This window comes from Choloepus didactylus, chromosome 3 (genome assembly GCF_015220235.1).
Source record: "Choloepus didactylus isolate mChoDid1 chromosome 3, mChoDid1.pri, whole genome shotgun sequence".
Lineage (NCBI taxonomy): Eukaryota > Metazoa > Chordata > Mammalia > Pilosa > Megalonychidae > Choloepus > Choloepus didactylus.
In genome coordinates, this window is record NC_051309.1 from 81,119,451 (window position 1) to 81,145,649 (window position 26,199).

At 34.6% G+C, this 26,199-nt stretch overlaps 1 protein-coding gene across 2 annotated transcripts in view; it reads right to left on the bottom strand.

Moving 5' to 3' along the window:
• Window positions 1-206: 206 nt before the first annotated feature.
• Window positions 207-26,199, bottom strand: part of NUP54 (nucleoporin 54) — a 49,928-nt gene continuing 23,935 nt past the window's right edge. For both annotated transcript variants that reach the window (XM_037830015.1, XM_037830016.1), the window contains 4 exons: window positions 21,360-21,467; window positions 3,365-3,484; window positions 2,994-3,104; window positions 207-838 (listed from right to left, as the gene is read on the bottom strand). In XM_037830015.1, the coding sequence (XP_037685943.1) occupies window positions 710-838; window positions 2,994-3,104; window positions 3,365-3,484; window positions 21,360-21,467 (468 nt within the window). In that variant the 3' untranslated portion in view covers window positions 207-709. The remainder of the gene's footprint in view (window positions 839-2,993; window positions 3,105-3,364; window positions 3,485-21,359; window positions 21,468-26,199) is intronic.

Here is a 26,199-nt window from a genome sequence, read left to right on the forward strand (position 1 = left end):
ATAAAAGTCATTACAAATCAAGAATTTATTTGTTTTCCTTTTTTAGAAATAAGATTTAAAAAACAAAAAGATTACAAAAATGATAAGTGATTTTGTCATATCCTAATTGCCTAGTTGTGTTCTGTAAATTCCAAATAAGTAAAATAATACAAAAATATATTTTAAAATCTTTATAGAATGAAAAGAAAACCACATTAATCATTAAATACTCTTGGATTTTCTTTACTCCTCCCATAGATGAATACACAAATATAAAAACAGATGTACATTTACATTGTGAAGTACAAGTCGCCAACATCCAAGTAATTATACAATTTTTGCTATGTGCAAAGTAGACAGTTCATATTTACTTGCTATGGAAAGTAGAGTACAGGCTTATGGAGAATAATTATTAAACACTGATTATTTTTAAGAACAATGCTGTTGTAAAAATGTACAATAGTACTATTTGGTAATTATGTACTTCTCTTTTTAAAAGTAGATACAGCTTTTAGATATAAATCTTTCAAAGCTATCTTTGAAGAGCTGTGAGGTAACTTATTTCGGATTTGATGAACAATAATTTATTAAGTAACCTTCTCAGAAAACAAGCCAAGAGAGGGTTGTTTCTTTTTTTTATTTCCTCCATGTGGTCAGTTTTATTCTTAAGGAAGGCCTAATGCAATAAGAGGATGAATGTCTTAAATCTCCAACACAAGGTTGTGAATTGTCAACTGAAGACACCACCTCTGATATGGATGCTTTCATTCAATCCATGTTCTACCAACTTTATATCTTCTAGATCATCTTTTATGATGCTAATCAAGTGGCTAAGGCCTTCCTGTTGTTGTTTCAAATGCTAGAATGAATTAAAGAAAACCAAATTAATACATCAGTAAATTGCAAGCTACTCCCAGGAAAGGATTCCATTTTTCACTTTTTTACTAGCAATACAGTACCTAGTAAATTTGTTCCATATATAGTGGGCATACATATTTAAACACTTAAACTACATCTTTTGCTAAGAAAACTTCTGGATGACCTATAGTAAAAAACATACTCTGAAGGGCAATAAAATCAGACAAATAATGAGCAATATTTTCAGCAGCAATTTTTACAGAAGATGCAGATATGTATTTTCAGATAGCCATTCCTTTTATCAACCTTTGATTAAAAAACACGGGTATGATATTAATTCAAAGGCATTTAATACAGATGACTAGCAGAATGATCATTCTGTTAAGTGGGAATTCTCATGTTTTGAAATGCAAAGTACATAGTGATGGTAATGGTGATGACAACTACAGTTGCTAACCTTTATAAGAGTCCTTCCCATGTGTGTGAGCAGTATTATAAGAGTGTCACAATTATTAACTCATTTAAAATCCTTTCGAGCACCTTTCTGGGTACCATTTTCACATCTACTTTACAGATAAGGAAATTGACACAGGTATGTGTTCAATATCACTAGGTGATGAGCCAGGATTCAATACCAAAACAATATACTGCATTTCATTATTTTAGGAAGGTAGGTGCTTATATTACTCCCAATTTTATTGTAGTTTTCATACATAAGCTCTTTAATAATAGCTCTTTATTACAACTTGCTGTATTCTTTCTCAGTTTTGTTGCAAATATTTACAATGAAGATAACTCAGGGTATGAACACTTTCCAAGAACCTAGGAGTCAAACAAGTATTACTTTATGTAGAATGACACTAACCATTCTAACCCCCATAATAAAATTGAATTTGTTGATGACATTTATAACCATCTAAAATCCTCAGGGTCATGCCAGCAGTTCTAACTAATACGTTCCATAAACAGTTTACTATCTTAAATATACTTTACTTAGACACAATTCATGGTAGGACAGCTTTCCTTAATTAATCTGTATTTGTACTAATGAAAAGTAGCCACAGCAGTATTCCCAACTTTTTTCATACAAGGTGAGCTTTAGAGAGAAACAAGTGGTTTGTGGTTCTGGCCACCCCAACCTTCTTCACTCAGGTGCCCTGCAGGCTGAGGGCATCAGTAACTCACAGGTTGGGAGGTATGAACTATAGCAGCTGATTCTCAAATGTCAATGTGCATACAGATCACTCTGTGAGCTTGATAAAATGCAGGGTCTGAGATTTTTTTTTTTTTTTGTAAAACATCTTTCTCAAATTTATTTAAAAAAATAAATGCATTATGACAGAGCCCCCCAAATTGGTACACAGGAAGATTTTAAGTAGTATACAAATTAACTTAAGGTACATTAGGAAAAATAACTGGCACATAGAGCCTATGACTTCACAAATACTCATTATTTAAAACAAAGATTTAGAATTTTTAAATGAATTTATTAAAAAAATTAGGTAAGTAGTAGTACAAATGTAAGTGTTAAATGTAAACAGCAAAAATGTGGTGTTGGTACACATGGGAAAAATTTGGGCAATACTGAATTAAGAGGCAAATACTGAATTAAGAGGAGACTCAGTATGTGCCTAATCAAGCCATAGGGTCCTGGCTCTTTAAAGAGGCTCCTTCAGATTTCCTGTCCAACCCACAAAGTTTACCATTAACTATTTTTGCAGGCAGAGAGGCCTTTATTTACTTAGCTGAGTATGGACTGCCCCTCATTGCTGGGTAATCCACTAGCAGAAGCTGCCACTCATCACTGAGCAGTGATGAAATCCCTTCTCTACCCTTCTCTAAGTGCTGTGAATACCACCATACTTGTCTTTTGTTGAAGGAAATATGCTGACCTCAATGATTTCAACAGGTCTTTCATTAAGAGGTTCTTGTGAAGCTCCCAAAGCTTTACACAGTGTGTGTATGGGGAAAGGGCTGGGGGTGGGGGAAAGAGCACTGAGTCAGAAGGGGTGTTTCTGGCCTACCCAGGGTCTGAGATTTTGCATCTCTAAGAGATCCCAGGTGAGGCTGCTGCTGCTTCTTAAACTTGAAGTAGCAGGGTCTAGAGAACTTTGGTGCTTTCACTACCTCTGAATTCACCCTAGTACAAGACTTACCTGCTTGATTTCTCGTAACAGATCTGCATCTATGTAATATCTTTCTTCAGATTTGACTGCCCCAAAATGATTCTGCATTCTGATTTGGGACATCAATTCATTTAGTCGGCCCTAAAAATAAAACAAAACTGCTAACAATACCAACCATTTTTACAAGAAAAAATATGTAAAATTTTCCAATTCTTCCTTGTACATATTTGAAACATAAATGTATTTAAGTTGAAAACATCACAGATAAGAGTTTGCTTTGGAAATGAGGTTTTGATGAAAGAGAATGTATGCTCTTCATACAAAATAATTCCTTTTTGAAGACTATTTAACTTTTTCCCTGGAGAGCATTCTGAAACTTTGTGGGTCTTCTAAGTGCTCACCTTGAACTGAGTAGGTGCATTTAGTTCACACTGAATTGTATCCAGCTGAACTCGTAACTGCTCTTCATCCGCCTGGATGGCATAACCACTCTTCCTCTGAATTTCCTGTTTGATTAGGACCTATACAATCACAAAAGAAAACCCACCAATACCAACAGAATCTTTTCAGTTATGTAAGTAATTTTATTACAATCAGTTGTTGAAGGCTAACACTCCCCCTAGTAGGGCTTAGTTAGCAGTTTAACATTTGAATTATGTTTCTGTCAGTTTTAATATGGCAATTTATCACATAAGTATGGAGACTTACACTTAAATTTTTTTTAAACTATGGTCTTTTTATGGCTTTACCAAAACAAGTACGAAAATAGTCAACATAATGACAGTTTTAGACATTTACCCACAAGCTTTCAAAATCAAGTGTTCTTTAAATAAAAACAAATTTAGTCTATAATACTGAAGAGCTTTAAAAATTAATTTTATTTGATTTTTTATTATATTACAAAAGCAATGTGTTAGAGACAACAGAATGACAATATATAAAGGCAATGCAAATTCTCTCTCCCACACTCGAGACAGTGCTGACACACTGATGTGCATTCTTTACTTTTCTCCTTGCTCATACATACAAGGAACCAAGAATGTTTGTTTCCCAACTTTTATTAAAAAAAAACCATATCAGACACCATTCTGCAATAAGTCTTTTTTTTAAATTAAATTTTTAAACTTAAAAAATACAGTAAAATCAGGTGAGGTAGTTTGCATACTGATCTCTTAAGGCATACTGATCTCTTAAGGCATACTGATCTCTTCTTGCTTTGCTTCTACTCACCAACCCCAAGCTACCCTGTTAATAACTAAGTATGAGTCCCTCTAAACATTTATCCCATGTTCCATAACCACATATCTTTCAGACATCTATAGGTAACTATCTAATTTTCAAAAAAATTGGATATTGCATTTTTTCTCAGCCTAACTTCATGAAAATCATTATCTAATTTTTATTTTTAATAGTGCAAAAATTTTCATGCATTGTTAAATTGTGTTTTTTTATTTTTAGGTGATATTCATATGATATACACACCATCATACTGAAGTGTACAGTTCAGTGGTATTTACTGTATTCACAATGTTAATGGAACTACCACCTCTCTCTTAGTTTCAAAACTTTTTCATCACTCCATAAAAACACACCCCGTATTCAATAAGTAATCACATCCTCCCCTCCCCCCCATCCCCTGCTAACCTCTAATCACGCTTTCTGTCTTTATGGGTTTACCTATTCTAGATATACAATATAAAGGGAATCATACAATATATGACTTGTACCTGGCTTCTTTCACTCAGCATATTTTCAAGGTTCATCCAACCATATCATGTATCAGTATCTTGTTCCCTTTTATGGCTGAATAATCCATTGGATGTATATACCACAATTTGCGTATCCATTCATCTGTTGATGGGCATTTGGGTTGTTCCCACCTTTTGGCTATTACGAATAATGCTGCTATAAACATTCATGTACCAAGTTCTATGTGGACATAGGGTTTCATTTCTCTTGGGTAAATACCTAGGAGTGGAATTGCTGAGTCATATGGTAATTTTATGTTTAATTTTTTGAGAAACTGCCAAACTTTTCCACAGTGGCTACTCCATTTTACATTACTACCAGCAACATAAGAGTGTTCCAATTTCTTCACATCCTGGCCAACACTTATTCTCCATTTTCTTGATTAAAGCCTTCCTAGTGCAGTGGGAAGTGGTAGCTCACTGTGGTGCTGATTTACACATCACCTTGATGATCAATGATGTTAAACATCCTTTCATGTGCTTGTTGGCCATTTGTGTATCTTCTTTGGAAAAATGCCTATCCAAGTACTTTGTCCATTTTTAATTGGGTTGTTTGTCTTTTTCTTGTTGAGTTGTAAGAGTTCTTTATAAATTCTGGATATTAAACCATTATCAGAAAAATGACTTGCAAATATTTTCTCCCATTCTGTAAATTTTTTCACAAAATTCAGTATTGCCAACCTAACAATATTAAGTCGTCTGACCATTGAACACAGATGTCCTTCATTTACTTTGGTCTTCAATTTCTTTTTTTTAGTTTTCAGGATACAAGTCTTTTACTTCCTCAGTTAAATTTATTCCTAGGTATTTTATTCTTTTGGATGCTATTGTAAATGGAACTGTCTCCTTAATTTCTGTTTTTGATTCTTCACTGCTGGTGTAGAGAAACTACTGATTTTGCATGTTAATCTTGTAGCCTGCAACTCTGCTAAATCCATTTATTAGCTCTAGTCTGTTTATTTGGATTCTATGGGAGAGTTGAGATATAGAATCTTATCATCTGCAAATACAGTTAGTTTTACTTCTTACTTTCCAATTTGGATGCCTTTTGTTTACTTTTCTTTCCTCATTGCTTTGGCTAGGACTTCCAATACAATGTTGAATAGCAGTGATGAAAACTTAAAGTAGGCATCCTTGTCTTGTTCTCATCTTATGGAAAAGATGTTCAGTCTCTCAACTGTAGGTTTTTTCATAAATGCCCTTTATCATGTTAAGGAAGTTCTGATCTATTCCTAGTATGCAGAGCATTTTTAACATGAAGTGTATTAAGTCTGCCTTTGCTGTGTCAATCGCTGTTCATGTTTTTGTTTCTTCCTTTTGTTCCATTAACACTGATTTTTTTCCTTTTGTTCCATTAACACTGATTTTCATTTGTTTAACCATATTCCTATGATAAATTCCATTTGGTCCTGGTGTATAATCCTTTTAATATATTGTTGGATTCAGTTTGCTAGGATTTTGTTGAGGATTTGTAAGACATACTGCTCTGTAGTTGTGTTTTGTTTTTATCCTTTGCGCTATCTGTGTTTGACTTTTGTATCATAATTCTTTGGTAAGAAATGTTCCTTCCTTTTCTATTGTTTTTGAAAGAGTTGAAGTAGGATTGGCGTTAATACTTCTTTAATGTTTGGTAGAATTCAGCAGTAAAGCAATTTGGTCCTGGACTTTTATTTGTTGGGAAGTTTTTATTACTGATTCAATCTCTTAACTTGTTAAAAGTCTACAGAGATTTTAAATTTCTTATTGAATCAGTTTTTGTAATTTGTGTTTCTATGAATTTGCACTTTTCATTTAGATTAGTTTGTTGGCATACATTTGTTCACAGTATTCTCTTATAATCCTTTTAATTTCTGTAAGGTTGGTAGTAATCCCCCCCCCCCTTTTATTTCTGATTTTAGTTATTTGCATCTTCTCTTTTTTTCCTTAGTCACTGTAGCTAACTTTTGATTTTATTGTTTTTCTATTCTCCATTTTGTTTTTCTTTGCTCTGTTATTATTTCCTCCCTCTGCTGTCTTTGGGTTTAGTTTATTCTTTTTCTACTTCCTTAAGGGTAAAGTTAGGTTGTCAATTTGAGATCTTTCTTCTATTTTAATGTAAGCATATAAAGCTACATATTTCCTTCTACATACAGCTCTAGCTGCATCCCACAATTTTTTTTTCCTTTTCATTAATCTCAATTTATTTTTTAATGTCCCTAGTTATTTCTTCTTTCACAATACATTATTAACCAATAATTTATTCAGTCATTCCTCAGTTGATGGGCATATATTGTTTCTAGTTTTAACACTGAACAATGCCCTAATGTATATGAATGTATATCTTTATTTACTGATCTATATCCCCCAAAATGAGATTGCTAGGTTTAAAAATATGTGTATCGGTTCTAACAGAAGCTGCTAGATTGCTTTCCCCAAAGATCCTAACAATTTAGATTCACAGGCTTACATGTGAGAGAATCCATTTCCCCACATTCCTGTGAGGTGTTGTTGCTTTGAATTTTTGCCAATCTGATGGTTTACAGGGATCTCACATTTTTTCCTAGAATTTGCATTTCTCTAATTCCTAGTAAGTTAAAGGAGTGTCTTTTGATGGTTAAGAACTACTTAGCATTTGCTGTTCTGTGAACTGCCTTTACACATACCCTGTTCATATTCCCAGGTTTTCTTGTCAAATGATAGGATCTTGTTCTAGTTTGCTAATGCTGCAGAATGCAAAACACCAGAGATGGATAGGCTTTTATAAAACAGGGATTTATTTTGCTACACAGTTACAGTCTTAAGGCCACAAAACGTCCAAGGTAACAGATCAGCAATGGGGTACCTTCACCGGAGGATGGCCAATGGCGTCCGGAAAACCTCTACTAGCTAGGAAGGCAGCTGGCATCTGCTCCAAAGCTCTGGCCTCAAAACGGCTTTCTCCCAGGACGTTCCTCTCTAAGCAAGCTTGCTCCTCTTCAAAACATCACTCCCAGCTGCACTCCGTTCCCTCTCTCTGAGTCAGCTCATTTATATAGCTCCACTGATCAAGGCCCACGCTGAATGGGTGGGGCCATGCCTCCAGGGGAACATCTCATCAAAATCATTACCCACAGCTGAGTGGGGCACATTCCAGGCAAATCTAAGCATCACCAAAGCGTCTGCCCCACACAAGACCACAAAGATAATGGCATTTGGGGGACACAGTACATTCACACCGGCACAGATCTCTTTGTACATTATCCATATTAGCAGTACAGCAAAAAAAGCCAACGGATAAATGGCTTCTGGTATCATTTCCTCTACAAAATTTTCTAATTCTTATGTACCAAATTTTATTTTATAGTTGCTTTCTGGTCAAAGGTCTCCTCAATCCCTACGTTATATATATAGCCTCATAATTTTCTTAGAGTTAGGACTTTAATCCAGTTTTACTATTTGGTGTGATACAATGACCAATTTTTTTCCAGAAGGATAGCCAGGTACTCTAGCATTATTTATTAAATGAACCTACTAAATAAATATAAATAATGTATGCATCTTTTTCACATACATTAAATTTTCATATATATTTGCAACTATGTCTGGATTCACTATTATGTCCAACCCTATGTCAATACCATCTTGATATGACTGCATTAGCATTGACTCTTAAAATCTGGTAAGATAAACCACCTCATCATTTCTTCCATCTCCCCTCCCACGAGCTAGTCTCAAACATTTATCCTCTTAAAGATCATTTTAATCAATTTTTTTAAAAAGGGTAGAATTCATTTTAAATATCTGGAATAGAAAGTGGCTATTTTTATACTGTCTTTTCATCTAAGAATATGGTTTATCTATTTATTTGTAAAGACCTTATTTCAGATTTTTACTTTCCTCATAAATTTGACACTAAGATTTTGTACTTTTTGCATACGTTTATTCCTGTTTTACAGTTTTCATCATAGTGAATGGAATATTTTCCTATTTCCATTTGTAATATAAAGAAAAGCTAAATTTTTACACATCTTGTATCCAGCTACCTTAGCTTAAAAATTCTACTAATTTATTCCCTTGGGCTTTCTGGAATACAATCATATTGTCAGCAAAAAGGAGGTAAGTTAATCTCCCTTCCAATGGGTATATTAATTATTTAATTTCCTTAGTCATTTTCATGAACATTAAGTAATAACATTAAGTAATAATAACAATATTGGGTATCAGTGTCTACTTCCTGGATGTGATTTTAGTGTTTTGCCACTTAGAATATTTGCTGTTGGTTTTTGGTAATCTAATCTATTCTCCCTTTTTTAAAAAAATATTTATTTTTATTTAGTAATGCATAAAATATAGGATTCTCATATTCCACTCTATTATGAACACCTTGCGTGGGGGTGGTATATGTGATACATTTCATGAAAGCACATTTTTATAATTGTACTATTAACTGTAGTCCATGGTTTAACTCACAGGTCACTGTTCATGTGCAATTCCATGGATTTTTTAAAAACATTTTTATCCTAGTACCACATATATGACTTAACATTTCCCCTTTTAATCACATTCAAATTTATAATTTAGTGCTGTTAATTTTGTTCATAATGTTGTACTATGTCATCACCACAACTTTTCCATCCTCTCAAATAGAAACTTTGTATATTTTAAGTCTTAACTCCCTATTTCTACTCCTACCTTGTCCCCTGGTAACCTTGAATACAAGATTCTGATTCTGTGAGTATACTTACACTAATCATTTCATATCAGTGACAGCATAAAATATTTGTCTTTTCGTGGCTGGTTTATTTCACTCAATATGTCGTCTTCAAAGTTAATCCATTTTGTTGCACATATGAGAACTTCATTTCTTTTTACAGTGGAATATTTCCATTGTGTGTGTGTATATATACACACACACAATTGTATATAAGTATATATACATAATTGTATATATGTATATATACATTGTGTACATATATAACGTGTATATATAGACACACATTTTGTTTTATATATACACATAAGTTATATATATACACACACACAACATTTTGTTGATCCATTTATCAGTTTATGGACACTTGAGTTACTTCCATCTTTTGGCAATTGTGAATCATGCCACCATGAACATTGGTGTGCAAATATTCTGTTTGAGTCCCTGCTTTAAATTCTTCTGGGTATATACCCAGAAGTGGGATTGCCAGATTATATGGTAAATAACTTTCTGAAGAACTGCCATACTGTCTTTCAGAGAGGCTGCACCATTTTACATTCCCACTGACAATGAATGTGGGTTCCTATTTCTCCACTTGCTCTCCAAACTTGTAATTTTATGTTTAACAGTAGTCATACTAATGGGTGTGAAATGGTACCTCATTATGGTTTTGATTTGAATTTCCCTAATCGCTAATAATGATGAGCACTTTTAATGTGCTTTTTTGGCCATTTGTAGAGCTTCCTTGCAGAAATGTCTATTCAAGACATTTCCAATTTTAAACTGAATTTGTCTTTTTGTTGAGATGAAGGATTCTTTATATATTCTGGATTTAAATCCTTACTGGATACCTGGTTTCCAAATATTTTCTTTCATTGTGTAGGCTGTCATTTTATTTTCACGATAAGAACTTTGAGGCATAAAAACTTATTTTGATGAGGGTCCCATTTATCTATTTTTTAATTTCTTGCTTGTGCTTTGGTTGAAAAGTGTAAGAAACCACTGCCTAACACAAGGTCCTGAAGATGCTTCCCTACATTTTCTTCAAGGAGTTTTATAAGCCTGGTTCTTATAAATAGACTTTTGATCCATTTTGAGTTAATTTTTGTATATGGTGTGATTCATTCTTTTGCATATGGATATCCAGTTCTCCCAGCGTGATTTGTTGAAGAAACTACTCTTTCCCGAGTAGTGGTCTTAGCCCACTGGTCAAAAATCAGTTGGACAAGAAGTGCAGGTCTGAGCTCAGCAGCAGTATAGTCCCCAGCCTCTCCCTGTCCCGGCTCTCAGTCAGCGACTTGCAGGGGACCCTCTGCGAAGAACCGGGCTACCGGGCTCCAGGCGTTGGGCGGGCAGTGATGCGGAGTCCATGATCACGATGGAGGCTTTGCTGGCCTTGGCCGTCAAGGCCTTGGGCTTGACCACAGCCTCCGGCTCCTACAAAGTCTTTTGCAAGGGACTCTCTTGAACCCCTCTTGCCTTCAACTTGGACTAGCAGCTGTGCATGAACTTTCCATAATTCTATGTCGCAGGATCCATGATCCTCAATATACACTTGCAGGTATAGTTTTAGAGCCCTGATTAAATTGCTGGCTTGATGGCACACCCACCAGTAACCTGACAGCTAAGTGGCCCTGCCAGTGGGAAGCCCTACAGTCTCGCGAGATTCCCGGTTGGCGTTGGCTCTCCTGACCATCACAAACTGCTTGCAGGGACAAGAGAGAGGAATTATGCGATTCTGGAAGCAGAGAATTTAAATTAAGACCCACAGAAATATTTAAGAAGCCGTGCAAACTTAAAATAGAAACAGGAGAAACTTAAGGATGTGACAAAGGGCACAGGGAGCATTATAAAAAAGGGAAGATGCTAAACTTTTTAGAAAAAAGTTTTTTATGTGTACAACAAACTCATGGCCCAAACCATGAGGAAACCAGTACACTTCAGGAATTTTGGATTGGATTGTAAGCAACACAATGAATGAGAAATAAGATGAAGAAATTAAGGATATGATGTGGTATTATGTATTTCTTCATCCCACAAGAGTAAACATCAACAATCAGGTGAAAACAAAACTTACGGGAAAGGGATTCTCCAAATACCAAGCAACATAAAATGCTATGATTTCTAATAGTGGTAGGACAGTAAGAAAGTGAACTCTATTTCATCATCCCTATGAACAGCTGTTTCAAGGACAATATCAAGACCTTTGGAGCCAGAGAGAAGGGAATGCAGTCAAAGTTTGGGTGTTCAATGACTCACATTTAAATAATCCTAACAATGTAAATGCTGTTTCTCATCTTTTAAGGGAATACTTAATTATAGTTACAAAGTTGAATGCAAATGTTCTCAACTTTGATAATGTAGAAATTTAGGGTTCACAAGTGGAGATATTGAAGGGGGGAGGAGAAAAAATTAATGGAATAATTGTGGTATTCTTATAAAGTGGGAAGTTAAGAGGTACTGGGTATTGTTGAAGGAAAAAAAGACATGTTTTAGTACTTAAACAGTAGCCACAAGTCTAAAGTAGTATATAACTATATTAAAGAGGGAGGAGAGTAGGGGAGAATTGCATGACATCAACAGGAAATGCGTAAAGGAGAGTTCAGGTGGGATGTCTCAAAAAGAAAAATTGTTAAGAGAACGTCTTTGCATTTGAATGTACAAATAAGAGATTTTTTGTTTTCCAGAGTTTGGAGGTAAATTAATGATGTGTAGATTTAAAACATGAAAAAAGCAAAATTAAGGTGATTGTAACCCCCAGGAAAAGTGAAAAGTTGTTAATGAAGTACACTGCAGACCTCAACTGTGAATAATACTAGTCATATAAAGTCGGTCATTATTTTGTAAACACTGAATACTGATTTAACAAGAAATGATTATGTAACAATGGGAAAACAGGAGAAGGGCAAGGTGTGTATGTAATTGGGGAGAGTCAATCAAAATCTAATATAAAAAACTGTCCAAAAAAAAACTGTATAGACATGGTATTTAGAAAAATGGAGGTAACTACAATAATAAATAGCTACGATAAACGTAGTTGTCTATGGAGAAAGGAAATCAGGGGAAGTAGAGAAAAAGCAGAGGAACGCTGTATTTCACTACCTAATAGTATTATTTTATTTTTTTGAACTATTTATATGTATTTCTTTGAGTAAATTTAATTTAAATAAATTTCATTTTTTTAAAATTCCCCAGATAATTAAAAGTGTACACCACTGGTTGAGATCTACCGGAGTAGAATGGGATTGAATTTTTAAATCAGGCAGGCCTCTGTTAAACTACATTGTGGCCTTAGGTGAGCCTATATATCTCCCTAAACTTCGGTTTCTTAAACTGTTAAATGAGGGTAAAAATACCCACCTTGAAAGGTCAGTCTGAGATTTAGAAATGTCTGCCTTAGTGCTGGATATATACACAATAAGCATTATATACTGTAACAGAATATCACATTAAGATGTGAATAAAACTTAAAACTCAACAATAACAAAAAAAAATCAGTTGACCATAAATGTGAGGGTTGAATTCTGAACTCTCAATTCCATTCCACTGGTCTACATGTCTGTTATTGTGCTGATACCATGCTGTTTTGATTACTGTGGCTTTTTAATACGTTTAAAGTTAAGGAAGTATGAGTCCTTCAATTTCATTCTCCTTTTTCAAGATGGCTTTGGCTATTTGGGGCCCCTCACCCTTCCAAATAAATGTGGTAACTGGCTTTTCCATTTCTGCAAGGAAGGTTGTTGGATTTTTTAGTGGGATTACGTTGAATCTAAATCGCTTTAGATGGAATTGATATCTTAATGATATTTGGTCTTCCAATCCATAAACACAGAATGTCCTTCCATTTATTTATGTCTTGATTTCTTTTAGCAATGTTTTGTAGTTTTCGGTGTACAAGTCCTTTATAGCTTTGGTTAGATTTATTCCTAGATATCTGATTCTTTTAGTTGCTATAGTAAGTTTAACTTTTTCTTTTTTTCTTGATTTCATCTTCTGATTGTTCATTGCTAGTGTATAGAAATGCTACTGATTTGGGGGTTTGATATTGTACCACGCCACTTTGCTGAATTAACTTATTAACTCTGGTACCTCTGTTGTTGATTTCTCAGGATTTTCTGTATATTGGGATCATGTCATCTACAAATAGAGCAAGTTTTACTTCTTCTTTTCCAATTTGAATGGCTTACATTTCTTTTTCTTCCTAACTTCTAGGACAATGTTGAATAACAGTGATGACAGTGGTCATCCTTGTCTTGTTCCAGATCTTAGAGGGAAAGCTTCCAGTCTTTAACCACTGAGTACGATGTTAGCTGTGGGTTTTTCATGTATTTCCCTTATCTTTGCATACCTGGGATAAATCCCACCTGACCATGGTGTAATTATTTTAATGTGCCCTTGAATTCGGTTTGCAAGTCTTTTGTTGAGGATCTGTATAAGAGCTATTTGTAATTTTCTTTTCTTGAGGTATCTTTATCTGGCATTGGTATTAGGATGATGTTGGCCTTATACAATGAGCTGAGTAGTATTTCCTCCTGTTCAATTTTTTGGAAGAGTTTTGGCAGGATTGGCAATAATTCCTTTAGAATGACTGGTAGAATTCACCTGTGAAGCCATCTGATCCTGTGCTTTTATTTGTTGGGAGGATTTTGATGACTGATTGTGGCAGCCCATGGCCTGAACAAAACAGGCCTGCAGACCTTGGCACACAGCAGTCTGCATGACCTAGGTAGCTAATGTTTAACCTATCATCTTTGTAAGCCAGTAAAGAGAAAAAGGGTAAATTGTAACTTTAAACAGGAAGTAAGCAGTAGATGAGAAACTCTTGGTCTCAGGAAAGAGCAAGAATGTTAATCTAGTCTACCTGCTTCCTGGCCCCTAAGTGTTATCACTCTTGTGGTTATTTACAAAGCCCCATCCTATAATTCTTTCCTTCCTGCATCACTCTCATGTAACAGGATGCCCTTCCACCCTTAGGAATGTCTTTGTCTTAAACCCTTAAAACTGGCTTGCTGTCCTTTTTCAATTGTGTGGCCAACTTCCCTGCAAAAGCGCTACCTGCTGGCGAGAAAAAAGTTGTTTGATTTCTGCTGATTTCCACCTCTCTGTGAGTAAACCTCTCTGTGAGTAAGCCCCAAATAAAGTTCATGTTTCAGAAAATGCTCAGTGTATTCTTTGGTCTCTTGACTAGCAAAGCCCCCTTGGGCTGTGACACTGATTCAATCTCTTTATTTGTGACTGATCTGTTGAGGTCTTCTAATTCTTCTAGAATCAGTTTAGGCTGTTTCTAGGAATTTGTCCTTTTCTTCAAAGTTGTCTATTTTGTTGGCAGACAGTGGTTCACAGTATGCTTTTATGGTCCCTTTTACTTCTGTGGGATCAGTAGTAATGTCCTCCCTCTCATTTCTGATTATTTATCTGCATCTTCTCTCTCTTTGTCTTTATCAATCTAGTTAAGGGTTTCTCAATTTTATTGATCTTTTCAAAGAACCAACTTTTGGTTTTGTTACTTTTTATTGTTTTTTAATTCTCAATTATACTTATTTCTACTCTAATCTTTGTTATTTCTTTCCTCCTGCTTGCTATGGGATTAGTTTACTGTTCTTAGTTCCTTCAGGAGTGCAGTTAGGTCTTTGATTTTAGCTCTTTCTTTTTTAATGTAAGCATCTTGGGCTACAAATTTCCCCCTCATGGCTGCCTGTGCATTTTCTCATTTTCCTTCATCTCAAAATTATTTACTGAATTACTTTGCCATTTATGATTTGACCCACTGATCATTTAATAATATGTTATTTAGCTTCCATATATTTGTGGATTTTCCAGTTCTCCACCTGTTACTGATTTCCAGCTTCATTCCACTGTAGTCAGAGAAGATGCTTTGTAGAATTTCTAGCTTTTTACATTTATTGAGACCTGTTTGTGATGCAATTTGTCATCTATCCTTCTCATGTGCACTTGAGAAGAATGCATATCCTGCTGTTTTGGGGTGATCATTATATGTCTGTTAGGTCTAGTTCATTTACCATATTATTCAAGCAGTTTGTTTCCTTATTGGTCTTCCATCTAGATGTTCTATCTCTTGATGAGAGTGGTGTATTGAAATCTCCAACTATTATTGTAGAGGTGTCTATTTCTCCCTTCAGTTTTGCCAGTGTTTGCCTCATATATTTTGAGGCACCATGGTTAGGTGCATAAATATTTATGATTGTTATTTCTTCTTGGTGGATTGGTCCTTTTGTTGATAACATACTGTCCTTTGTCTCTTATAACAGCTTTTGACTGGTATTAGTATATTATTATAGCTACCCCAGCTATTTTCTGATTACTATTTGCATGGAATATCTTTTTCCAATCATTCACTTAACCTATTTATGTTTTGGGGTCTAAGGTGAGTCTCTTGTACACAACATAAAGTTGATCATGCTTTTTAATCCACTTTGCCAATCTGTGTCTTTTGATCGGTGACTTTAATTCATCAGCATTCAGTGTTAATACTGTAAAGGCAGTACTTCAACCATTTTGTCCTTTGGTTTTATTATGTCATTTTTTTTTTCGGTCTCTCCTTTCCTTTATTGCAACCTTACCTTTCTGTTTAGTTGATCTTTTGTGATGTATCCAACCCCTTTCTCATTTCTGTTTCTGTATATTTTCAAAGTACTTATCCTGGAGTTTACATCACACATCGTACATCTATAACCTACTAATTTGTAATGATACCAACTTAGCTTCATAGCAGAAATATTCTCTGAATCTTCATTTCTTCATAGTACAAGTCATTCTCTTCTGTCTTTTCCTTTCAACTGGCAGAACTCTCTTTAGTAATTCTTGTATAGTAGGCCTTTTGTTGACAAACCCACTCAGTTTCTGTTTAACTGTGAATATTTTAAACCCTCCCACATTTTTGAAGGGCTGTTTTGCCACTGTTTTCCTGGATAAAGTATTTTTGACTGGCAGTTTGTCTCTTTCAGTACCTTAAATATACCACTGTGTCCTCACTTCCATGGTTTCTGATGAGAAATCAGCACTTAGTCTTATTGAGGATCCCTTGTATGTGATGAATCACTTTTCTTTTGCTGATTTCAGAATTCTCTAGTTATCTTTGGCCTTTGACACTCTGATTCATATGTGTCTCGGAGTAGGTTAGGATTAGGATTTATTCTGTTTGAAGTACACTGCGCTTCTTGGACATGTATATGTCTTTCATAACAGTTGGGAAATTTTTAGTCATTATTTCCTCACTATTCTTTCTGCCCCTTTTCCCTTCTCTTCTCCTGAGACACCCACAACGTGTATGTTTGTGTGCTTTGTGCTGTCACTTAAATCCCTGGGACATGCTCAATTTTTTCTATTCCTTTCTCTACCTCTTCTTCTGACTATATGATTTTGATTGCCCTGTCTTCTAATTCTTGGATTCTTTGTTTTGTCTGCTCAAATCTTCTGTTCTATGCCTCTAGTGTATTTTAAATTTCTACTATTGTGCTTTTCATCCCCATAATTTGTTGTTTCTTTTTATACTGTCAAATTCTTCTTCATGCTCATACATTGTCTCCTCAATATCTTTTATCTCTTTATATATAGTCCTTTATTTCCTTGAATTGATTTGGATTTGTTTGAACTTCTTTGATTAGTTCCAAATTCTGTCTCCTCTGAAGTTTTAATTTGTTCCCTTGTCTGAGCCATATCTTCCTGTTTTTTTAGTATGGCTAGTAATTTTTTACTGATGTCTAGGCATCTGATTATCTTGATAAGTTAACTCTGAAGTTCAGTTTCTCCCTCTTGTCTAGGGTTTTACTGTTGATTGGCTTTGTGCTAATGCTCTTCAGTGACGCTTGGTCCAACTTATTCTGGACCTTTAGAGTAGCCTGAGTTTTAGTGATCAGATTTTCTCAGCTGCTCTTTGATTCATGAACTGGATATGTGGTACAATTTTTAAGATTGCACTTTTTGTGCAGTTGTTTCACTCCAGGATGAAGTTTCCTTTTCTCTGTTCTGTCTCTGGGAATCTTGATCTGTTTTTGTCATGCAGAATTTTCTTCCCAGCTTCTCTTATTTAAATTTGCTCCCTCACTCAGTGCCCCATTTTCCTTACACTTTTCATTTCTGAGACTCTCCAGTCTCACAGTTCAGTTTAACTCCCTTAAAAAATTTTTTTTCTTTGGTATCCTGCCCCAGGGAGTAAGATAAGATCAATTCAGAAAAGTGGGACACTCCAAAAAATGTTCATTTTGCATTTAGGGAATCTACTTGGGTAGAACTGACATCTTAACAATATTTAGTCTTCCAATCTGTGAACATGGAATGTCTCCATTTATTTAGGTCTTCTTTCATTTCTTTTAGCAGTGTTTTATAGACTTCACACCCAAAGCACAAGCAAGAAAAGAAAAAAATGGGACCTCATCAAAATTATAAACTTTAGTGCCTCAAAGTACTTTTATCATGAAAGTAAAATAACAACCTATACAATGGGAGAAAATATTTGGAAACCACATACCAATAAAGGTTTAATATCCAGAATATCCTTCAACTTAACAACAAAAAGACAAACAGCCCAATTAAAAAATAGTCAAAAGACTTGACTAGACATCTCTCCAAAGGAGATATACAAATGGCCAGAAAGCTTATGAAAAGATGGTCAACATCATTAGCCATTAGGGAAATGCAAATCAAAACCACAATGAGCACACCCATTAGAATGGCTGCTATTTAAAAAAAAAAAAAAGGAAAATAACAAGCGTTGGAGACAATGTGAGAAATAGGAACACTCATTCATTGCTGGTGACAATATAAAATGATGCAGCCTCTGTGGAAGACAGTTTGGCGGCTTCTCAGAAAGCTAAGTATAGACCTACCATATGACCCAGCAATCTCACTTCCAGGTATATACCCAAAAGAATTGAAAGCAGGGACTCAAACACATAATTGCACAGTGATGTTCGTAACAGCATTATTCACAATAGCCAAAAGATGGAAGCAATCCAAGTATCCATCAACTGATGAATGGATCAACAAAATGCAGTATAAACATACGATGAAATATTGTTCAGCTGTAACAAGGAATGAAGTCCTGATACAGACAACAACATGGATGAACTCTGAGGATGTCAGGTTGAGTGAAATAAGCCAGACACAAAAGGACAAATATTGTATGATCTCACTGATATGAACTAATTATCGTAAGAAAACTCATAGTTAGAATCTAGAATACAGGTTTCCAGGGTGGAGAATGGGGAGCTGATGCTTAATTTTTGCAGAATTCTATTTAGGTTGATTGTAAATGTTTGGAAATGGATAGTACTGATGGTAGCACATTGTTATGAGTGTAATTAACAGCGCTGAATTATGTTTGTGAATGTGGTTGAAAGGGGAAGTTTTGGGTTATGTATGTTACTAGAAGGAAAGTTAAAAGATAAAGCATGGGAAAATGAGACGAAATAGTTTCAGTGGCTGAGAGATTTCAAATGGAGTCGAGAGGTCACTCTGGTGGACATTCTTATGCACTATATAGATAACACCTCTTAGGCTTTAATGTATTGGAATAGCTAGAAGTAAATACCTGAAACTACCAAACTCCAACCCAGCAGCCTGGACTCCTGAAGACAATTATATAATAATGTAGATTACAAGGGGTGACAGTGTGATTGTGAAGACCTTGTGGATCACACCCCCTTTATCTAGTGTATGGATGAGTAGAAAAATGGGGATTAAAAACTAAAGGACAAATGGGGTGGGATGGGGGGATGATTTGGGTGTTCTGTTTTCACTTTTATTTTTTATTCTTGTTCTGGGTCTTTCTGATGCAAGGAAAATGTTCAGAGATAGATTGTGGTGATGAACGCATAACTATGTTATCATACTGTGGACAGTGGATTGTATACCATGGATGATTATATGGTGTGCGAATGTATTTCAATAAAACTGAATTGAATTAAAAAAAAAAAAAAAAAGATAAAGCATGGGATTGTATAACAGTGAACCCTGTTGTGGATGATGGACTGTGGTTAATAGTACAAATATAAAAATGTTCTTTCATGAATTATAACAAATGCATGAAACTATCACAAGGTGTTAATAATAGTGTGGTATGTGGAAAAGAATACACCTAATGTAAACTATGGACTATAGTTTAACAGTAGTATTTTAATATTCTTTTACCACCTGTAAAAACGGTACTACACTAATGCAAAGGGTCAACAATAGGTGAGTACATGGGAACGCTGTATTTTTTACATGCCTGTTTTGTAAACCTACAGTTTCTCTAATTTGAAAAAAAAACAACTTTAAAACAAAAACATTATGCTAAGTGAAAGAAACCAGACACAAAGCACTACATATTATATGATTCCATACATATAAAATGTAAATATAAATAAATCTAGATTCAGAATTAGATTAGTGGTTACATAGGGCTGGGAAGGATAGAAGGATTGAGAGGTTACTGCTAAGGAGTATGGGGTTTTTCTTTTTGGTGTAATAAATGTTCTAAAATTGACTGTGGTGATGAATGCACAGTCAATTTATAGTTAATGTTCTAAAATGACTGTGGTGATGAATGCACACGGTCAATTTATAGTAAATGCCAATGACTGTCCACTTTGAAAACAAAATAAACAAGCAAACAAATGGGGATGCAAAATGATGCAGCTGCTTTGGAAAACAGTTTGGCAGTTCCTCAAAAAATTCAACAGTATTACCATGTGCCCCAGCAATTCCACTCCTCAATATATACCCAAGAGAAATGATAGTATATGTCCGCACAAATACTTGTACATAACTGTTCATAACGACTTTATTCATAATAGAAAAAAAAGTGGAAACAGCCAAAATGTCCATCCACTGATGAATGGATAAGTAAAATGTGATATACTCATACAGTGGAATATTTTTCAACAGTAAAAAAATGAAGTGCTAAGATATGCTACAACATAGATGAACCCTGAAAACATGCTATATGAAAGAAGCCAATCACGAAAGACCATCTATTATATGATTCCATTCATATGAAATATCCAGAATGGATGAATCCATAGACAGAATTAATTTTGCTTGTTTTTAACTGAAATAAACTGGAATGAACTTTTAAATGTTATATTTGCTTTTACAATTATTCCACATTAAAGGAAAGCTTCATTATGCAAAAAATGCAGGCTAATAAATATAGAAGGAATGAAAGAATTATAAAATCACTTTGTGAATCCCAATGTAATAAGTGAATCAGGCAAGGTTCATCAATGTAAATACTAAAACACCAAATGAAAGGTAATTTGGGAATAGCACTGTTCACATAGTGCCCAAGTATTATCCTACTGATTCCTTTCTAATTACAAAGGAGAGATCTGGCAATTCCTGCTTTAACCAAATGATCAAACTTGGCACTACTAATAGGAAACATCCTAAAATTATGTGCTTAGTGATGTAACACAACATGAAATATACATCACCACCTATGAAGCATTCTTGCCAAAAATGTTTAATGTGAATCCCAAATCTAATTTCCAGTTTATAGGAAATAAAGGTAAGAGGAAAAAATTAAAAGGTATCATGAAAAAATAATCAGACAAATCCAGAATGGAGGTACTATATAAGAAATCTGGCCCAGACTCTTGAAAAATTCAGTGTCATTAAAATATACACACACAGTAAGGGGATTCTTTCAGATTTAAAAAGCCTATATAAACATAAAACTCAAATGAACATTGGTTGGATTAGAAAAAAGAAGAAAGTTATAAAAGACATTTTTGAGATAACTAGGGGAATTTGAATATGGACTGGATGTTAGATATTATGGAATTTCCAAGTGTCACAACGTCTACAACTTACTTCCAAAAGATGAAAGATACACCAAAAGAGAAAAAGGAAAAGAAGGAAAAAAGGAAAAGAAAAAAAAAGAAAAAAAATTAAAACAAATGTGGCAAAATGTTAACCTTTCTGTAGAGGTGAAAAGTTTTAATATAAACCCTGAAAAAAAAAAATCCAAATTATTACCTGTAAGGTTCTATGGGAAAGATCCATGAGTTTCCTCTTGTATTGTGCAATTTTGGCCATAGTTGTAGTCTGATTCTTCTGTAACTCACTAATATCTTCAGATATGATCTGTAAAAAAATTTTTTTGAGGTAAATCAAGTATAGATATCACAACTATTTATCAGTTACACCTAGATGCAAAGTCAAATTCTAAGGTAAGCCTAAAATTCATCTCTCAAAATATAAAATCTTTCCTTTTAAACCTGCTTTTAAAAACTTTCTTCCCTTTACAACATTTAAAAGTTTAAAAGTAGTACTCAAAGATTTGGCAAAGAGTATGGAAAAATAAAATATTTCAGAATAATTAAGGACTTTGAGGTAATATTATGGAATAGAGCCACCAAGTAGACCATGAATGGGAAAAGTTAAGATCTATATGATGACATCCAGGAGGGGCCTTAACAGACAATTAGACCTGAATCTAACTACTGCCAGAAAGGATGGTCCAATATTAACTGTTAGAAATACCTGGAGGGAATGATCAGAGTGGAGAGAAAAAGGAAAAGATATTAATTACACAACCCAATACATTTTTATGCCTTTAGATCTGTAATTTTGCCTCACCTTAGCATAAAACCCCACTGTTTTGCCTTATGAAGTCTTAACCTTAAAGGCTGAGTTAAAAACCCCACCATTTCATTAAAGTTGCCCAATCAGGGTTAATACCAGAACTGTTCCTAGCATAATTCATTATTCTGTGCTATTGGCTTATACTAAAATGTTGTAAGAAACAGGATAGGAAGATTGTATAAGACATATTTTAGCATGCCTGCCTGCTCATAACACTTTTTAAGGAAATTTCACACCTTAGGCCATGCTGGAGGGACTAAATTAGTTGATCATGTTTTATATTATATAACCTAGGTACCTTCCCATCCCAGTTTTGAAAATTCAGCAGGAGTTCCTGAACAAAATTAATTATAGTGTACTTCTATACCAGTAATAACTTAAGAAGGAAAAAAAAGAGAAACATTATCTTTCACAATATTGACAAACATTAAAACAATCTAGGACTTAAGAAAGAATGCACAAGATTTTTAAAGAGGATAATTTTAAATTATTTCAATTATAAAAAGACCTGAATGACTGAGACATTCTTAGTCTCTTAGCTCACTGATGGAATGATTTAAATTAAGATTCAACTCTCCACAAATTAATCTACAGTTAAGGAAATTCCCAACAAAAATTCTAGCTTTTTGACAAGTGGACTCTGAAACTGTTGTGGAAGAATAAAGATCTACAAAGAACTAAGACAGATCGGGGTGAGAGGTATCCACTGCGGCACGCTGTCAGAGCCAACCCGCCTGGTTGTGTGCCACTCTATCTCTGTCATTGAATACAGCTATAAAAACTGGACAGAACTCATGAAACAACTATTTTAAGACTGAAAAATAAATAGTAGTAAAATGATTGGAGAAGACCTGAATTTGAAGTACCACTCACTGCAGTGAGTTTACCATTTTTTACTTCCCCCTCTGGAATCCCCTGCTCTGGTTTCAGTACAATTTAAAATTTACAAGTGAGTATCAGCACTGACAAAGAACCCCAGGAGAAGCCTGCTATTTCTGGTATAAGGAGATAAAGGTTGGGGGTTGCTGAGAGTAGGGGAAATCCTTTGTTTTTATTTCATTTTCTCTGTTCTTTTCTGCCCCAGTTCTTCAATCCTGTGGAAGAAAGCATGGGGGCCTGCAGAAGCCTAAAATTCTGAAGGAGGGAAACTTCCTATCCCAGTGGAAGTGCAGTAGTTGAAAGAGGGTGGGGGCAAAGCTCAGTTACTTTTCTTTCTCTCCCTGTCCTCTCACTACTAGGCCCTAGATATAGGCAGACTTGCAGGAAGTACACAGAAGAGCAGGGTAAATAAAACCCCAGCCTTCTAGAGGACCAACAAGGGGAGCCCCAAGGAAGACTGCAAAGTACTGGGAAGATTACATTGAGGGAGGATCTCAGGAAAGCGACTGCATACACTTGTTTATGAATTCCTGAGCTCAACCATTTCTTCAAGTGAGTGATATGACCATAAACAGCATACCACACACTTTGAGAAGTGATGTAGGAGACAGACCACTGCCCAGGCCCCTGACAGGTCACAGTATGGCACACATGGTACAGATTTAAATAGCACAGCAAAGGCTTTGAAAAATGGAACTTATACTGAAACCACGAACCACAGAAAGCCAGTCAGAATCTGGGAACTGAACCCAACAGGAGCCAACTGCCTATAAAAACAAAAATATCTCAACATTCTCCATAATATTCAAAATGTCCAAGATATTAAGCAAAATAACTCAGCATACAAAGAACTAGGAAAATATCAAAACATGGGAAAGAATGATCAATGGATGCCAATGCTGAGATGATGCAGCTGTTGAAATTATCTGACAAAGACTTTGAAGCAGCTGTTAGAAAAATGACCAAGTTATGTTAAAAACTCTTAAAAGGAAAAATACAAAGCCTCAGCAAAGAAACAGAAGATATACAAAAGAAGCAAGTAGAAATTTTAGAACTGAAAAATAGGATAAACAAAAATTTCACAATAGCAGACATGAGCAACAGAGATGACAGACGAGTTAGTGAACTTGAAGATAAAGCAATAGGCCTAATTCAATCTGAACCACAAGAGAAGAAAAGATTGGGGGGCGTGGAGGGAGTGGAACAATACCAAAAGTCTAATATTCAGGACATCAGAGTCCCAGAAGAGAAGAAAAAATATGGCACAGAAAAAAATATTTGAAAACATAACAGCTGAAAACTTTTCAAATTTGGCAAAAGACATAAACCTACAGGTTCAAAAAGCTCAGCAAACTCTGAACAGGATAAATCCCAAAATACCCATGCCCAGACAAATCAAAAGCAAACTGCTAAAAACCAAAGGCAAATAACAATGCATTATTTATAGGAGAACTACTCAAATGACAGCAGATTTTTCATGGAGACTAGAAACACTTTTAAAGTGCTAAAAGAAACAAAATGTCAACCAAGAATTCAGAAATGAAAATGAAATAAAGGCATTCTCAAATGAAGAACAGAAGACAATTCAATGCCAGCAGATCTAAAAAAAGTTCTTCAGAATTAATACAAGGGAGAAACAGAACAGAAATGATATACATCTAGATAAACAGATTAAGACTCTTTCCGTTTTTAAAAATATTTATGTTTGATGGTTGAAAGCCAAAATTGTAACTTTTTTTGATGTGGTTGCAATGTATGTGGATATAATATATAAGACAATTACAACATAAAGGAACCTATATAGCAGTAAGGTTTCTATATTCCACTAGAAGTGATAAAATGCTAATTATGTGTAGTGAAATAACTAAAGGAGGTTTCAACCTTAACACTATTAGTTTGGGGCCAGATAATTTTTTTTGTCATGGGGCACTGTGCTGTCGAGTATAGGTTGTTTAGCAGAAATCATGGCCTCTACCCAATGGATGTCTATAGTACTCCTCCATTTGAAACAACCAGACATAGCCAAATGTCCCCCCCGGTGGGTGGGGGTGGGTGCAAAATCACGCGTCATTGAGAATGACTGCTTTAGAACAACCACTAAAAATCTGATAGTTGAAGTCACAATAAATTAAAAATGTAATGCTGAAAAATGTCCAAATAACCCAAAAGAAGGCAAAAAGGGAGAAAGAGAGGAAACAAAAAACAGAAGGAACAAAAGAAAATAAATAATAAAATAGTAGGCCTAAATCCAAACTTCATGCTGTTTACAAAAAACATACTTCAAATATAACAATATAAGTAGGTTAAAAGTAAAAGGATGGAAAAAGATATGCCAATTAACCACTAATCAAAAGAAAGCTAGAGTGGCTATATTAATATCATATGAAGTAAACTTCAGAGCAAAGAAAATTACCAGGGACAAAACAGATCACATAATAATAAAAGGTAAATTTGCCAAGAAAACATAATAATCCTAGATGCAAATGTACTAGATAACAGAGCTTCAAAATACTTTAAGCAAAAACTGATAGAACTAAAGGAGAAATAGACAAATCCACAACTGTAGTTGGAGATGTCAACTCTCCTCTCACTATAATAGAATAGACAGAAAAATCACCAAGAATATAGAAAAACTGAACAATACCATCAACCAACTGGATCTCACTGACACTAACAGAAAACTCCACATTCTTTTCAAGGTCCTTAATAAAGTTAAAAGAATTAAAATTCATATCAAATATGCTCTCTGACTATAAAAGAATTAGACTAGAAATCAATAGGAATGATAGGAAAGTCTCCAACACTTGGAAACTAAACATACTTCTAAATAATCCATTAGTTGAAAAATTCAACCATTAAAAAGAACGCTCAAGGGAAATTAGAAAATATATCAAAATTTGTGGGATTTGGGGATGCTTAGAGGAGAATTAATAGCATTAAATGCTTATATAAGGAAAATAGAAAGGTTTCAGGTAAATAATCTAAGCTGCTACCTTAAGAAACTAGAAAAAGAACAAAATAAACCTCAAGCAAGTAAAATAAAGGAAATAAAAAATAAGAGATGAAATTAAAAATAGAGAAAAAAAGAAGACATGCATTACCAATACCAGAATAAAAGAGGTCATATCATTACACTTTTAAATTTTTCTTGAGATATATTCACATACCATACAATTTAGTTTTATTGAGATATATTCACATACCATGCAATCATCCATATTATGCACATAACTTTGACAACTTATATGAAATGGGCCATTCTTTGAAAACCACAAACTAACAAAACTTACCCAAAATGAAACAGATAACCTCAATAGCTCTATATTTATTTAATAAATAGAATTCATAGTTA